The following is a 15,501-nucleotide window of genomic DNA, read 5'->3' as shown; positions in this document are numbered from 1 at the left end:
CATACTTCTATACTTTAAAATCATATATTATATAATATATTGTAAAGATGAAGAATAATAGCCTTTATTATAACTATACAGTATTAATTTGATGGTGTCTATGTTATTGAGTTGTTCACATTTCCTAAGATTTAGTAACTGCGTTGTTGCACATATATATATATATATATATATGATTTTGTGAATGTATGAAGATAAATGATACCTAAAATAACTTTATAAGTACTTGCATATCTATAACATGGGTCCATTATCTATAATGGATAATCTGATTTAGCCCTACACGTGCTTCCTCTCTAGTTCATCCTTTCTCCATATATTCATATATAATAGTTTCAAAGGCTCAGAACTTGGGCATTCATAACTCAATACTCCTTCTCCAACAGCACTATCTTCCAAAACTTAAATATAACTTTCACAATATCTGTCATTTATCTTTAGCTGTGACCTCACTTTTCAATTCCAATCTAGATTCTTCCATAGCCAGCTGATTACTCACTTGAAGTTTAACATGTCTAGAAATGAGCTTATTATCTTGCCCAGAACTGCTCAGAACATTAACTTCCCTAGTTCTGTAAATATAAGTCATTTTTTTCAGTCATCCGAGTCTAAAACATGAGGCAGGCTATTTTCTAACACATCACTCTATCGTCTAATAAATACCAAATACTTGTCAATTCACTTACCATGAATCATTCGCTTTCTTTTCTGAGATACCACCTCTCCTAGTTCTCACACAAGACCTATGGCAAAAACCTCCTTACAGATGTACAATGCTTCCCACCTCACCAGTTCTATACTATAGTCGGGTAATCAGATCAATATGCTCCAGAACCACAGCTTTCATTATGTTATTTCTCTGCTCAAGAAGTACAAGTCAAATAAAGTCCAAACTCCAGCATGATAGTCAAAGCTTCCCCTAATCTTGTCCCAAGGACCTTTCTAACCTTATTTAAATGTCCCATATACGCTCTTTCTTACAGGTCTATTGGTGAACTCCTAGTATCTCTCCCTCAAGGATTAGAATGTTTTTCACCTTCTGGTGCTGCTGCTGCTGCTGCTAAGTCACTTCAGTTGTGTCCGACTCTGTGCGACCTCATAGACGGCAGCCCACCAGGCTCTGCCATCCATGGGATTCTCCAGGCAAGAGTACTGGAGTGGGGTGCCATTGCCTTCTCCATTCACCTTCTGGTGAAAAGCCTAAAATTCCGGCAAGAGAATGGCTAGTTTGGACTTGAGCTCCAACACTGAGCAGTTGAGAGATTTGGGGCAAGTTATCTCCTCTTTGAGGTTTTGTTTCTTTATGTGTAACATGAGGATAAGAAGAATAGCTACCTCATAGAGCTTTGATGAGGATCAAATATGTTAGAATGGTGTTTGGTATACAACAAAGGCTCAATAGATATTGGCTCTTACTGTTTCCCCTCAAATTTGTACCCATCCATTGGCTCGAGTCAATATCTTCCTCTTTTGAAAACGTTCAGTTTATGAAGGATAAAATAAACACTTGTTGACATGGCATTTTTATTTTAACAGCTTATTTAACAAAATCATGGAATTCTAAAGGTAAACATGGAAAAATTGACACTCCAGTTTGGTAAAGTCATATTATTCTTAATAACAAAACTTAATCAATCTGCATCAATATAGTGGGATCAAGGAGGATGACAAAAGGCTTTCCACCAGTTCTGCCCTGTGCAGCATTTTCATCCGGAATTATTTGAAGATCAACAAGTATGTAAAAAAACACATGATGAGAGGGATGAGCTCCACAAACATCCCATAAAGATGAGTAATTTGTCTGTCTTGTTCAACCTAGAGTCATTTCTGGTACATAGAAGGCACTCATAAATGAAATTTTCCTGAAAAACTAAGTGAATGCATGACTAATCATGGAATAGTGGAAGAAAAATTTGAAGGAGCTCTTGAATGACCTGGAATTGTAAGTAACACAATTTCCATTGTATAAAATTGAAGAGACGGGAGTAGCCAGCACTTCATGCGTGGATGTATACTAATTGCTGGCTAAATGCTAGCAGCAATGTGACACCACTCGGTACAAAAATAATATAAGTAGATACAAATAGATTTTCGGAAACACTAGTACTTAGTTATGAATTATTCAAGCAAGATAATGTAAACTTAGATTTCATTAGTAGTATGTGTAGAGTCTAGATTTCCTGATCAAAGACTACCATGGATTTGTTTCTTAAAAAACTATTACATGGATTCGAGATTTTAATTATTCTGTGTGGTTCCAAAGTGAACAACTAGAATCAATTGGTAGAAATTACTTGGAGCCTGAATTTTAGTTTAATATAGAAACAACTAATTAGTGCTGCAATTTTTTTTTTTTTGTCTTTTTAAAGCACTCATTTTAAAGTAGTGAGTGTCTCACTGCTAAAAGTATATAAACAGAAGCAGGATAATGATGTATAGCTTCCCTGGTGGCTCAGCTGGTAAAGAATCTGCCTGCAATGCGGGAGACCTGGGTTCAATCCCTGGGTTGGGAAGATCCCCTGGAGAAGGGAATGGCTATCCACTCCAGTGCTAGATGTATTAGAGTATATGTTAGAAGTAAGATACTTTTCACATGAATAATCCCCTAAAATTTTATCTATTTAAAGTAAATTCTCACCTCTGATATTTGTTTACTAGAGGTATGCAGCAATATAGAAATATTACGCAAGTCATATATTTAATTTTCAATGTTCTAGTTGCCATACTAAAAAGTGAAAAGCATCAGATGGATTTAGTATTTACCCAATATATCTAAAATACTGTTTAACTTATAATCATTATGAAATTAATAAGGCATTTTACTTTCATTATTTCATGTGACGAATTGAAAACCCACAGTGTATTTTACACTTCTCGCACAACTTAATTTGGAGTAGTCACATTTCAAATATTCAATAACCATATGGGAGCCACGTTAGCCACAGTACAGATCAATAGCAACTATTATGACTATGACATTGAGAAGAACCAAAAGTTCATTATTAGTATGAAATATCCCACAGAAGTAATGTTTTACTAATAGTTAAAATGCTGATGTTTATTTAGTAAATTTTAGTGGATTTAGATAATTTTTATAATGTCCATCTCATTTACCTGTATTCAGACATGTTTTGTATGGGGATTTTCAGGAAGCCCTCTGGAGATAGGAACATTTATGTGAATAGTTTCGAGAGGTTTTATTAGGAGTCTCTATTCCTCATGTGTAATCCTAGATTGTGTTGCAGTATGTATTTACATACTAGAATATAATAGTATTTAACATTCAAGGGTTTATATTTTGTCTCCCCAGTAGATTTTTAACTCCCAAAGTTGGGAATACATCTTATATCATTCTGTATTTTCCATAGCAAAAGGAACTCATTTTTTAAACATAAAATGTGCTTGCTTTATAAATGACTAATTTTAGAACATCCAATAGATCAAATTATTCAGTAACTAATTTTATAACCAAAATAACCATACCTACTAACCTCAGTTATTTAAGCTATGCTATTGGCAGGATAAGACCAGCCATTTGACATCCATATAATTAATATTTTTCAAGAAGTTGGGAAAATTTAATTGCTTTTCCTTAAGAGTTCACTGGTTCACCATTAGGTCATGACTTCTCTGACCAATAAAAGTTTTACATGTTATTCTTTGGTCTCTGTTGGCTTTGTAATTTGTAATTCTTATGGAATTTTATAAAATAAATGAGGATAAGCAAAGAATCATAAATAATAGCTCATTGGTGAGTCATCAAAGTTTAAGTCATATAAAGTGTACCTGCCTCTTTGATTCAGTATTATGACATTATTTGAATAAACTGAAATCAATGGTAGATAAATCATCTTAATTTTTTTTTAATTTATTTTTTTAATTTTAAAATCTTTAATTCTTACATGTGTTCCCAAACATGAAATCTTAATTTAAGCATACATTAATTCTACTGACTTTATAGGAAGTATATGACCAAAGAAGAACTAGAATCACAATTAAATCATACTTCTGACAGCGCACACAAGATAAGCTTTAGAATACACAGAAGATAAAAATAAAAAGTTATAATATCTCAGCAGAAAGTACAAACCAGACATAGGTTTTGTACAATTTAATTTTTTACTTACCTTTTCATCGTAAGAGCTTTAGCATGACTGTGTAGTCATACAAAATACAAATAAAGTAAAACATAGGGTAGTTTAATAATCAAACAGATAGATCAACGGACACGAAAGAAGAGACAGAGAAACTGAGAAAGACAACACTTTGTTTTCCTTGATTTTTAATGTGGCTTCAGATTGCTTAACAGCTATTAATTGTGCTTTGCTGTATGATTTAAGATTAATGAAATTTAAGGCTTTGTTAAAGTTTTAGCATTAATGGTGCCTTATATAACAAGTTAACAAACAACAACAGACTGAAAAAAGCAAAATCAATTACAAATTGATTCATTGTAAATTGGAAGCATTCAAAATTACTCAGATACATTTTATCATTTTTAAATTGTAAGCTTTCTTTTGATTAAATATTACTTCTAACGTGCATAGGTACACTAACATAATAAAGACTATGTTTACAAAGAGAGCAAAGGAAACATTTGTTAATATGGACTATATAATCTTAGTAATCATGATATATGGCCACTACATTCAAATTACACTGAAACCTGAATTAAAATGAATATTTCAAATGCTATAGATTGGCTTAAAATTGCTTCAAATCAGTCTCCTCTTTCCATTCTACAGCTTTGAAAATTTATTAATCATTACAGTATTGGTATAGATTTAAAATCAAATAATAATTTATAGAAATCAAAATGGATAAAGTTTCATGGATCAGTAACATCCTATGATATAGAAAAGACACAGTGCTGATATGATATAAAGAGTTATTTCAAATTAAATATCTGGAGAGGAAAGAAAACTTACAAAGGGAAATAAGTGTACTAAAAGATCTATCTAAAACAAAGGCAATCAGATAAAGTAGTTTGTAGATTTATTCATTGATTTATTTTAAATTCATAAGAGATATATCTAAGGAACATAGACATAATATTTTAAAGATAAAACAAACTGATTTGGAAAACTGACATTTCATTGGCTATATTCTTTAGTATTAGATCAGGTACTGGCTTATCTTTGATGCTGTGAGGATAAAAATGTGAAATTTTGGTAACTTCCCAAATTTGTAAAGCTAATTAAGAGACATTACATAGTATATCTGTTGGTTTTGAATTGGTAAAATTAATGTTATTGTCACACCTTTTAGAATTGGATATAAAATACACTAATTGGTTAAGACATGTTGGTGGTTCAATAATCACCATACTTTCTACTTTTTATTGAGAATAACTTGAAATACTTTTCTATCTCATGATTATATGAGTTTAGTAGTAGCAAGTGAAATAGCAGAAGAAAGAACTTAACTCTAAAATATAACGGGAGACTGATGAATTAAAAATATTACACTTGGAAAACTTTCTTTTTCTTATTTCTTTCTTCCTTTCTCCATTCCTTTATTCGTCTCCCATTTCTGGTTTTTGTTTAATTATAATTATTTTTAATAGAAAGAAGTACCAAAATCATTGTTTTAAGGGAGACTAGACATTTTTAGCAGCCGATATTTTTATATTAAAGCATAATAGAGCAACAAAAAATTATCTGATGATACAAGAGATAAGAACATATGCTGAGAGTCAGCATGTTGGAGTGGACAAAGTAATGAATTAGGATCTATGTTTTCTAACCAGGCTATTTAATGGAGAAATAGGGCAACTCACTGGCTCTCTCACAACCCCCGATAAACATCTGAAAGTTTTGGTCCAAGGAGTAATTACTTTTACATCTGTTGACTGATTGGAGGAATCATTTGCCTTTTTTAAAGTATCATGATAAGAAATCACCAAATCACTTTAATCATTTTAAATGTCATGCTAATAAGACCCAGTTAGTTCTAACAAATGACCCTGCTCACCAAACTCAATTAACAACTACTTTGAAAACACTGTAAATGATCACAAGGAATGTGTTATCCAAGTTCCAATAGAACTAATTTTGTTACAGGGATTGGATATTACAAATGTGCAAAAAATGTTGTTAGTATAGAAATTCTGTTGGTAGGCTAACAACTTGCTTATTTCAGTGAAATAAAATTAGCAGGTAGAGTAATACAAAGTCTGGGTACTAATTTATTATTTGAGGATTTTGGCTGTGATTATTACATATGTAGTACTTTAAAATTACGTGATGGCTATATATATTTATCTAAGTTTTCATTTATGCCTTTTAAAATAATATCTTTGTAGAAAATTTTACTAAAAACATATTTGTACAATAAGAATACCTGTACCAATTAACAGACAATGTTCTCTTTTGTCAGAGAAGGTGTTGAATTAGAAATAAGCTACAAAGGGGAAAAAGATAAATGTATTTGTATTGATAAAGCTGATTATTGAAAACTGACTTTCAGTTAAAATTCTCAAATCCATTGAATCTTAGATTTCCTAGGTCACATTCATAAGATGGATTACTTATTTCCCACTGATGTTTCGGAAGGTCACAATATCTAAGATATCCTAAATTATTTATACTTTTCACATATTAAGCTACTATTTAAGATAAAATTAGATGCAACCATGTGTTTTTCCTGATATATTCTACATTAAATGAAAAACTCACTGGCTCTCTTATAGTCATGTATATTAATAAACACATACAAATATATAAATGTCTCTGATGCAAAGAATGATTACTTTTGTACCTGCTAACACTGATTGGATTGGACTGATTGGAGATCAAAATCTTGACACTTTATAATATTACAGCAATAATATTATGAGTATTTGCATATGTGATAGAAGACCATTCAAATCTCATGTTGTAATTACACACACACACACACACACACACACACACACTGCTACATGGATTTCAAAAGCAATTTTAAGACCCATATGGAAATGAAGGAACATATTGTATATAATACCTAAGGGCACATAATACCTAATGACTCATTGGAAAAGACCCTGATGCTGGGAAAGATTAAAGGTAGGAGGAGAAGGGGACAACAGAGGATGAGATGATTGGATGGCATCACCAACTCTATGGACATGAGTTTGAGTAAGCTCCAGGTGTTGGTGATGGACAGGGAAGCCTGGCGTCCTGTAGTCCATGGGGTCGCAAAGAGTTGGACATGACTGAGTGACTGAACTGAACTTAATGGCACATAAATCTATTTTAATAAAGAATGAAGACATGAGAAAACAAGTTCACCTTTCTTTTGTTTAGTACCAATCACACAGTCAATACGTAACATTTTAGCTCCACAGAAATGTGAAGTATTTCTAAATCTCTAGAAGAAACCACAATCTATGGAAATTATGTGTATAAGTTTCATAATATTTTCCTACAAAGTAATGCAATTGCTATATTAGTAGGACATAACTAAAATATGTTTATTCAATATGCTTTTAAAACTAAGTATTACAGTGTGACAAATATATCTTGATGTAAATTTTATTCTGTCTCAGAGACAGCCTTTCACACTCAGTATTCACTCCTAACTCAGTTTTCATTTCATCCTCTTCTTGGCCTTCATATATAGTGATTTACCTCTAGGCTAGTTCTCAGCCTAGCTTCTAGACCAGTGGTTCTCAGAGTATGGTTCTTAGATTATTGGCATCAATAACATCTGAAAACCTGTTGGCCATGAAAATGATCAGCCCTCACCCAAGGCCTACTAAATCTTAGTCTTCAGGCAAGAGGGATAATGGGTACACAAAGTTTAGAAAGTCACTTCCATAGACGGTCACTTCCTTTCCATTCCCAAATACCTCTTTACTTCAGTTTCTCACTGTTTCTCATGTAGACAACTGTGATGGATCCCTAATTGGTTTCCCTACTTCCTGTCACTATTCAGTTGAATTTTCTTCACAACTCCTGCAGGGGTAACCTTTCAACAGGGCATGAAAAACAAACAAAACTCAAGAATTCCTCAATGCATACTGAATTAAGCATACATCATTAGTCTGGTTGTCATGACCTCTGCCCAAACTATGTCTCATCATCCTTTCCATTCTTATCATCCACACCAAGTTTCATACTCCATTCTCTATTCCATAAGTAAACTGAACTTACTCTTCACTGAACATACTATATGCTCCTGAGGTTTTGTCATAGATTTATCACAATTGTTACCTCTTCTAGGTTGCTGGAGTGGCTGCTAAATCCACTCAGCATATACTCTTTGTCAGCCCAGTATCCATGAATATATCTCACTCCACCATTAAACAGTCAGCTCCTTGAATCCATCACATCTTACTTAACCATTTAGGTACCACAGTACCAAACTTCACGACCTGAAAGTGCATGACTGGTAAGAGCTCATTCATATTTGTCCTTTTTTCTAACCCCTCCTTTATTATTATTTTTTTTTAAGGTCTACCTCAAATATCTTCTTTCTCAAATTGTTGGCTGTCCTCTCCAACGCCATTTTTCAGATGATGGAGACGGGTAGAGCTTCCAAGTACAACAAGACTAAGGAGTCTGTTTACTTGTGCCTTCCTATTACCCATTCCAAGCTTTTTTCTCCTGTCACTTTATTTTGCTGATAGGATTCCCTGCAACCACCAGCACGCTATGCTACCATGTTCTGAGGGTTTAAATAAAAAAGAGTTAAGTCATGGTGTCTTTCTCCTATGATTCCATCAACTTTAGCCAGGGTTCTGACATTATGGCTGATTGATTTTTAAACTCTGACCCTCCCCATCAAAACTGCCATCTTCTCAAATTGATTTTATACATACTAGGAGAGATTAAGCATTCTCAAGCCATAAGATACTACTGATTAACCTAAATGAAATGAGAAGAGATAGCATTTCATTTACTTTATGGACCCTATTTGGGACAGTTAGAACTTTCCAGTTCTTAAATTGGTTCCTTTGATAATCTGTAAGGCTGGCCTTTGCAATGGAAATCGCAGAGGCACAGGTTCTTGGCCTCTGCCCATTCCAGCAGAGACCAGAAAGAGCTATCAGTTATTCCTCCATTTTCCTCCACTTTTTTGGCTCAGATGGTAAAGCGTCTGTCTACAATGTGGGAGACCCGGGTTCGAGCCCTGGGTTGGGAAGATCCGCTGGAGAAGGAAATGGCAATCCACTCCAGTACTATTGCCTGGAAAATCCCATGGACAGAGGAGCCTGGTAGGCTACAGTCTATGGGGTCGCAAAGAGTCAGACACGACTGAGTGACTTCACTTCTTTTTCTCATCAATTATCATTTCAACTCTCAAAATTCAGCCATTAAGTCTAATATAGATAATGATAGAAATTATTATTGATGTGAATTGTTTTGACCACTTTACATGATTTATAATATTTTTTAGATTTTTTCAATATATACTTTTACATATCTTAGATCATTTGATCCTCACCACAATCTTGAGTTTAAGATAATATAGGTATAACCTTACTACTTTTCTGGATAGAAATGAGGTTCTATGAGGTGAAGGATCAAATCCAAGGTCACACTCCAGGTATTCTGGCTTGGAGTTAAGAACTTTTCCTCTCACCACAGTGTTTCTCACTGATATAATTAAAATTACTGCTGCTGAGAACTGCAGCTGATGGACAAGTTCTCAGCCAATCTAAACTGAGAAACCCAATATACATCGCTTTCTAGACTTTGGAATTTCTCGACATGGATAGTCCTCACAGGACACAAAGTCTTCACCAAATAGTGAATCCAGACATTTTCAATGAGTTCTCACAGTAAATTTCTGCTTTACTCAATTGCCCTTTCTAGTTGACCTTTAAAAGGATCCTGAAATTAGTTCTTAAACTGAGTTCTCTCCATATTCACTCCCAATTGATTTCTGCTTATTTTATCATGGTAAAATTTCTCCCAAGATTTTCTCCTAAGGGAAAACTACCCATATACTCAACCTTAAGAAGGTCATTCTCCATACAAGTCTTACCTTCCAGAAGCCCTACTCTAATAGGAACTGGACTTTGAGATCAAATTTTATTCCCAAGAAATCCAGCATCACACATACCTGTGTCACTGCACCAACAAAGTTTAGAATTATCAGGGACTATTACAACTAATCAGTCTTAAATTTGACTAATTCAACCCAGACATTTTATATTGTGTTCTAAGCACATAACTTATACCCTTGAACCTCATCATAGGAAGAAGAAAGATAAAAGAGCAGAGATTCCACCATCCAGTAATTCTGCTGTTATCCATTTTATATACTCAGTTCTATATAGTAATTCCTTTGAGGGGGGATAGTTTTCCTTTCAAAAACTACTTATCTAGTTCAACCCCCATATCTTATAAACACTGAAACGGAATTACAGAGAGGTTGCATGTTCTGCCTGATGCTGACAAAGTTCAGAAGCCCATCTCCTATGTCCACTGTTCTTCCTATTACACTATATGATTGATGAGACCACCTCATTATTACCTGAAAATCTCCATGAAGATGTACTAGTGTTAAGCATATGATATGACTGCAATAAGTAGTTAAACCTGTGTTTGTAGACATGTATTTTTAAGCAAGTATCTTTAACATTCTTGTATATCCCCATATTTACAAGCACAATGGAAACTCAGTACCATTAGATGATACAATGAAAAAATAAGAAAAATATCACATATGTTCTAATGCCATATTTTTTGTCTCATCATGATGACAAAGCTTAATTATCTCTTCAAAGACCCCAAGTGGGGTCACTGTTGCATCCAGTCATCTCTATCAATTTAGAGTAAAAGGAGTACTTTGAAAGGTAAAAATGATTGTCATCAATTAATATATAGTTGAAAATATTGATTTAAAATCTCATATGCTTTTATTCAGTATGAGTAATAAAAGAAACACATCAAGTGACTCACCTGACACATGATATCTGGAAGTATACTGACACATTCTTACAGAAAGTAGAACAATTCAGAAACTTCTGTTGGTCATGCTATGTTAATTTCTATGGCACAGGCTGACTTCTACTTATTATTCAATACCTACAAATCACAATCTTGTGACATAATTTATCTCAATCTAACGGCTGAAAAAAAAATCAAGAAAATAATACCCTGTCTGCCCTTAAATATTCTCTAGCTCAGTGATTTATTAAAAAAAAGTATGATGGGAAGAATACAAAACTTAGTAATGAGGCATTAGCATTAATCTTTCAGATGACTGAAATAACTGTTGGTTGTTTAGCTATTACTCATCTAATGATATCTCCAGAAGTAATAACAACTGTCTATATAAACTGCAGAGTAAATTCTTACCCAAAAAACAAACAAACAAACTACAAAATGAAAATAAAATTTTAGAGCCTGTCAGGTGTTTTTCAGGTGAGAACCACTACTTGAAACAATATATAAATGAGCAGAACGAATTAAGTTAATTCGTTAATTACAAAGAAAAAGAAATGAATTAAGGTAAGTGAATACCTTTTTGCTTTGGGTAGGAGAGTTTTCAAGAGTAATTATGTTTCACATGCAATAAAGTATTTAAATTTGATATCATATTTCCATATATTTTAGGAATTCCTTTATATGTGCTATTATATATAACAGTGATACATGTAATGCCTTAGATGTAAATCATGCTATTACTGAGTATCTATAATTATCAAAACTATTTTTCAAACATATTCTAACTTTCAGGAATCAAAACTTACCTGACATATCACATCACAGTTACTCACAAATGCTGTAATAATGTTATTCTCATTTAAGATTATTTCTAACAATTATCTGTATATATAAACACATGTATTTCATTTACATACATTTTTGTATTTAAAAGCATATCATATATATTGAAAACTGTGTCAAAGCACATTTTATAAATTTGGGAGATAATACCTTACATTTTGACACTCCTCCAAAGAGCTGGAATTCAAGAATACTGAGTTTATATATTTTTGCAAGCTACCTATAATATTTTTGTCCTAATTATATGTTATACAAATATAAAGGGTTCTCATGCAAAAGTTCCATATACCCTGGTTCTTCATTAAATAGAGTAAGTATAAATAGACATATAAAATTACAAAAATGAGGATATATAAGCTTTGCAATTATCTGTCTTCATGGCTTGCATGTCATTATAATCTAATGGAGTTTATCACAGTAAGAATCGGCAACTAGGAAGAGCAAGTTAAAATACACACGTATACACACATGTGCCCAACCAGTAAAGATGTACAAAAACCCTAGATCATGCAAGAGACATACAAGGCCTCAGTTTGGCTATTTCTTCCATATTGTACACAAGCAATATTATATTTGGCAAAATATGTCAGTAGTGCTGTCTTTAGATGTATGTCTTTTGTGCTTTTTTGTTGTTGGTCTGCAGCATGCTATTTGTTATTGTACTGTAAGCTACCCCTGAAAGTACATACGTAAACCAGTACATACGTAAACCAGTTCTAGAAGAGCTGTGCCAGGAAAAACAAAATGACAGAGAGAGAGGGACACAGGGGCTAGGGAGGAAGAAAGGGAGACAGATTGATCTCCCATGAGATTCAGTGGCAAAATTTCTTTAAATACATTTTGGCCTTCATTTTTCTTTTGAAAACTTTGCTGTGAGGGTGGCCTGCCCCCTTCAGAGTACTGCGCAACCTTCGCAAGAGACCATTTATCACTAGTTTCCACCTTGGAGCAGATCTTCCTACCTTTCCAGTCTTAATTCTGTGAGAAATGGCTGCAAATCGATGGTTGAGCTCTGAGATTTTGGGCTCTATTACTTTCCTGCAGTGGTCGCCGCAGTTTGCCATCAAGTTTGCTGCTTGGTCACGTGTGGAGTCCACCTTTGGGCGTATGTCATTCAGTTCAGCCTTTAAACGCTATATTCCATGAGCAAGAGACAGGGCTTGAAGTTAGTAATTAAATGGAGGTTGAAAGAGACCGAAAGAGCGAGAAAGCAAAAGAGAGGGGGGAGGGGAGAGAGAGAACTAGAGAGAGGGCTAGAGAGACAGAGAAGGAAAAAGAACACATGCAGAGAAAACCAAGGCAGGAAAAAGCCAACTTCCATAAAACAGGAGTAAAGTGAAAATGTGTGTGAGTTCAGGAAAATAGGTCACTGTCCTTGCTTCAGTTTGATCTAAGTTTATTTAAAGCATTTCCTTAGTCTGAAGAAGGACAAGGGATGTTTTCCTGATTCTTCTGTTGCCAGCAACAATTGTTGTGTCTTATATTTAGTCGTAACTTTCCTCAATTTCAAAGCTGTGAAACAACTTTAACACATGCTCAGGAAGAAAGGGAGCTGAAGAACAATCTTCTGTTCCTTCCGAGGACTTATGAATTCCCTTTTGCTTTATCGTATCGATTGTCACTGGAAAAAATGGATTTTCTAACAGATAGGGATTCTATGTCACAGACAGAGTGACTGAGGAAAGCTGAGCCTGACCGAGGGGTTGGAGAGGCTATGAGTGAAATAACTCAGTTCCTATTTTTCCAAAGACCCTGAAGGAATTTCTCTGTAAGGTGACATCCTTTAGCTACACATCCAGGGAGAAGGAAGAACACAAGAAGGTACAGATAATAGAGCAAGTATGTTTGGGGCACAGCCTGCAATACATTTATAGTTTTTCATTACAAATGAATTGCAATCTGTAGAAAATATTGATTTCATAAAAAAATGAGCAAATCAATTGTATAGACAGAGGCTACAGTGTTTGAGGATTCTTTAAATAGTAACCCACTAATCAAATAAAATTATTAAAAATTTCAACAAAACAGAGGAAGGCATTGTCTAATTTATGAGGTTTGTTCAAATGTAATTCTTCCTACTTAACTGGAAAAGATGTCATCAAATACATATAATATACCATTAATATGATATATTTGCATATTATAACTCTCATATCTTTTTACAGGAACCTTTTTTATTTTTTTAAAGTAAAGGCTAAGTTGCCACTAAGAAAGACAGCTTAGGATGTCCTAATAGTTGGTTTCGACACAAAAAGAGAGAACACAAAGCCATGTCTACTTTACATGTAGTTAAGAATGAAAAGTTCAGCTTTACATAAGCTCAGTATTGTTACTAAGATTTAGACTTTGTATAGGCAAAATGTATACAGATTGGACGTCTGGTGTTTATTCAGATGGGTTGTGAATGATGCAATGAAACTAATCTTTGTGTTAGGCACAAGCATATAGAACTAATACTAAAATTGGCATGATTTGCTATATAACACCAAAATAAATCCAAGAATTCTTTTCTTATCAGGTTTTTAAGTTGTGTATAATTAGCTGACAGATCAATATGGACAGATATCCAGATCACAGAGCTCTTCTAAGTCATGAACTCTCATTTAAATTAAAGAAGCAGGGAGGGAAGGAAAGAAAGTATTAAGGGAAAAAGAAGAAAGGGAAGGAAGGAGGGAGAGGGAAAGGAAGAGAGGAAGATATTTTTCACTTTTAATAAGAAGTCCCTGGTATCTTTTAGGACAAAGATGATTAATATAAATGTTGTGTAGTGTGAACATTACTAATCGTAAGAGTTTATTTGCTACCTTTAGCATATCTTCTTTTAGCTGTGGTTTCTTTTTCTCAGATTCATCCAGAAGTGCATCAGCCTGAATGATCCACTTTGTGATATGATCCACATTCTGGTCAAAGGTTTCCATGTGTTTCTGGTATTCCTTAATTTTACAGAGACAAACCATGACATAGTATTAAGCAGACAGTATTTTTAAGTATTTGTCCTACTTTGCACAATTCTAAAATACAAAAATGTAGTAGCATTCAAATTACTTTTAGGTGCAATCTCCATACAGAATATAAGTATGGAAAAATATAATGTAGATATTGAAAAAGAACCAACATTTACATGGAGTTGAGGGTTTTGTGAACATAAAGACTATTATTGAAAGTTTATATAATGTCTCTCTCATGACGGAGAAGGGTTGAAAATCTTTCATCCTCTTCTCTTACCAACAAAAGGTTTAGCCACTCTTCTGCTCGAGAAGTGACGGCTATCCAGTTACTATTCAAAAGACTTAGTTTATCTTCGACCAAGGTCTCCTTCTTGCCCAAAACCGTTTTCAAGGCCTCTCCTAGCTCTGTAATGCTCTTTAGGTGAACCTTCTGTTTCTCAGTCTCTTTCTGAGTAGCCTGTAAAAAGAACAGCATTTGAGCCTCACATAATATATTATAGCCTTAAGATTTAATGCTTTTGAAATGACTATGCATCTAGTTACTATGGTAAGATTTTTCAAGGGTTTAAACTTTCAACCATACCTTTGGGAATGATGAAAATCATATCCTATATACTGCAGTTCTTTACCGAGTATATATGGATATGTATTTACACATAAACATGATTGATGTCATATTTATTTATGATTTTATACACTTAATAATAAGCATAAATACTATCAATCTAAAGATATTTATATTTACTTAATTTGTATATGTATGGATAAATGTAGATCTTGGAAAACCCATCCACCAATAAGCAACTGCTTTTAGAAAATTCAGCAATTTT

The 15,501-nt window shown here is 33.7% G+C and overlaps 1 protein-coding gene across 1 annotated transcript in view; it reads right to left on the bottom strand.

Annotated features, from left to right (window-relative positions):
- Positions 1–15,501, bottom strand: part of DMD (dystrophin) — a 1,795,368-nt gene that overhangs the window by 1,325,162 nt on the left and 454,705 nt on the right. Inside the window, exons 30-32 of the mRNA XM_068961890.1 lie at positions 14,949–15,128; positions 14,528–14,656; positions 12,686–12,856 (exon numbers count right to left, since the gene is read on the bottom strand). Coding sequence (XP_068817991.1) covers positions 12,686–12,856; positions 14,528–14,656; positions 14,949–15,128 — 480 coding nt within the window. The remainder of the gene's footprint in view (positions 1–12,685; positions 12,857–14,527; positions 14,657–14,948; positions 15,129–15,501) is intronic.

Source organism: Capricornis sumatraensis, chromosome X (genome assembly GCF_032405125.1).
Source record: "Capricornis sumatraensis isolate serow.1 chromosome X, serow.2, whole genome shotgun sequence".
NCBI classification, from domain to species: domain Eukaryota; kingdom Metazoa; phylum Chordata; class Mammalia; order Artiodactyla; family Bovidae; genus Capricornis; species Capricornis sumatraensis.
This window is presented reverse-complemented; position numbering and strand designations above follow the sequence as displayed.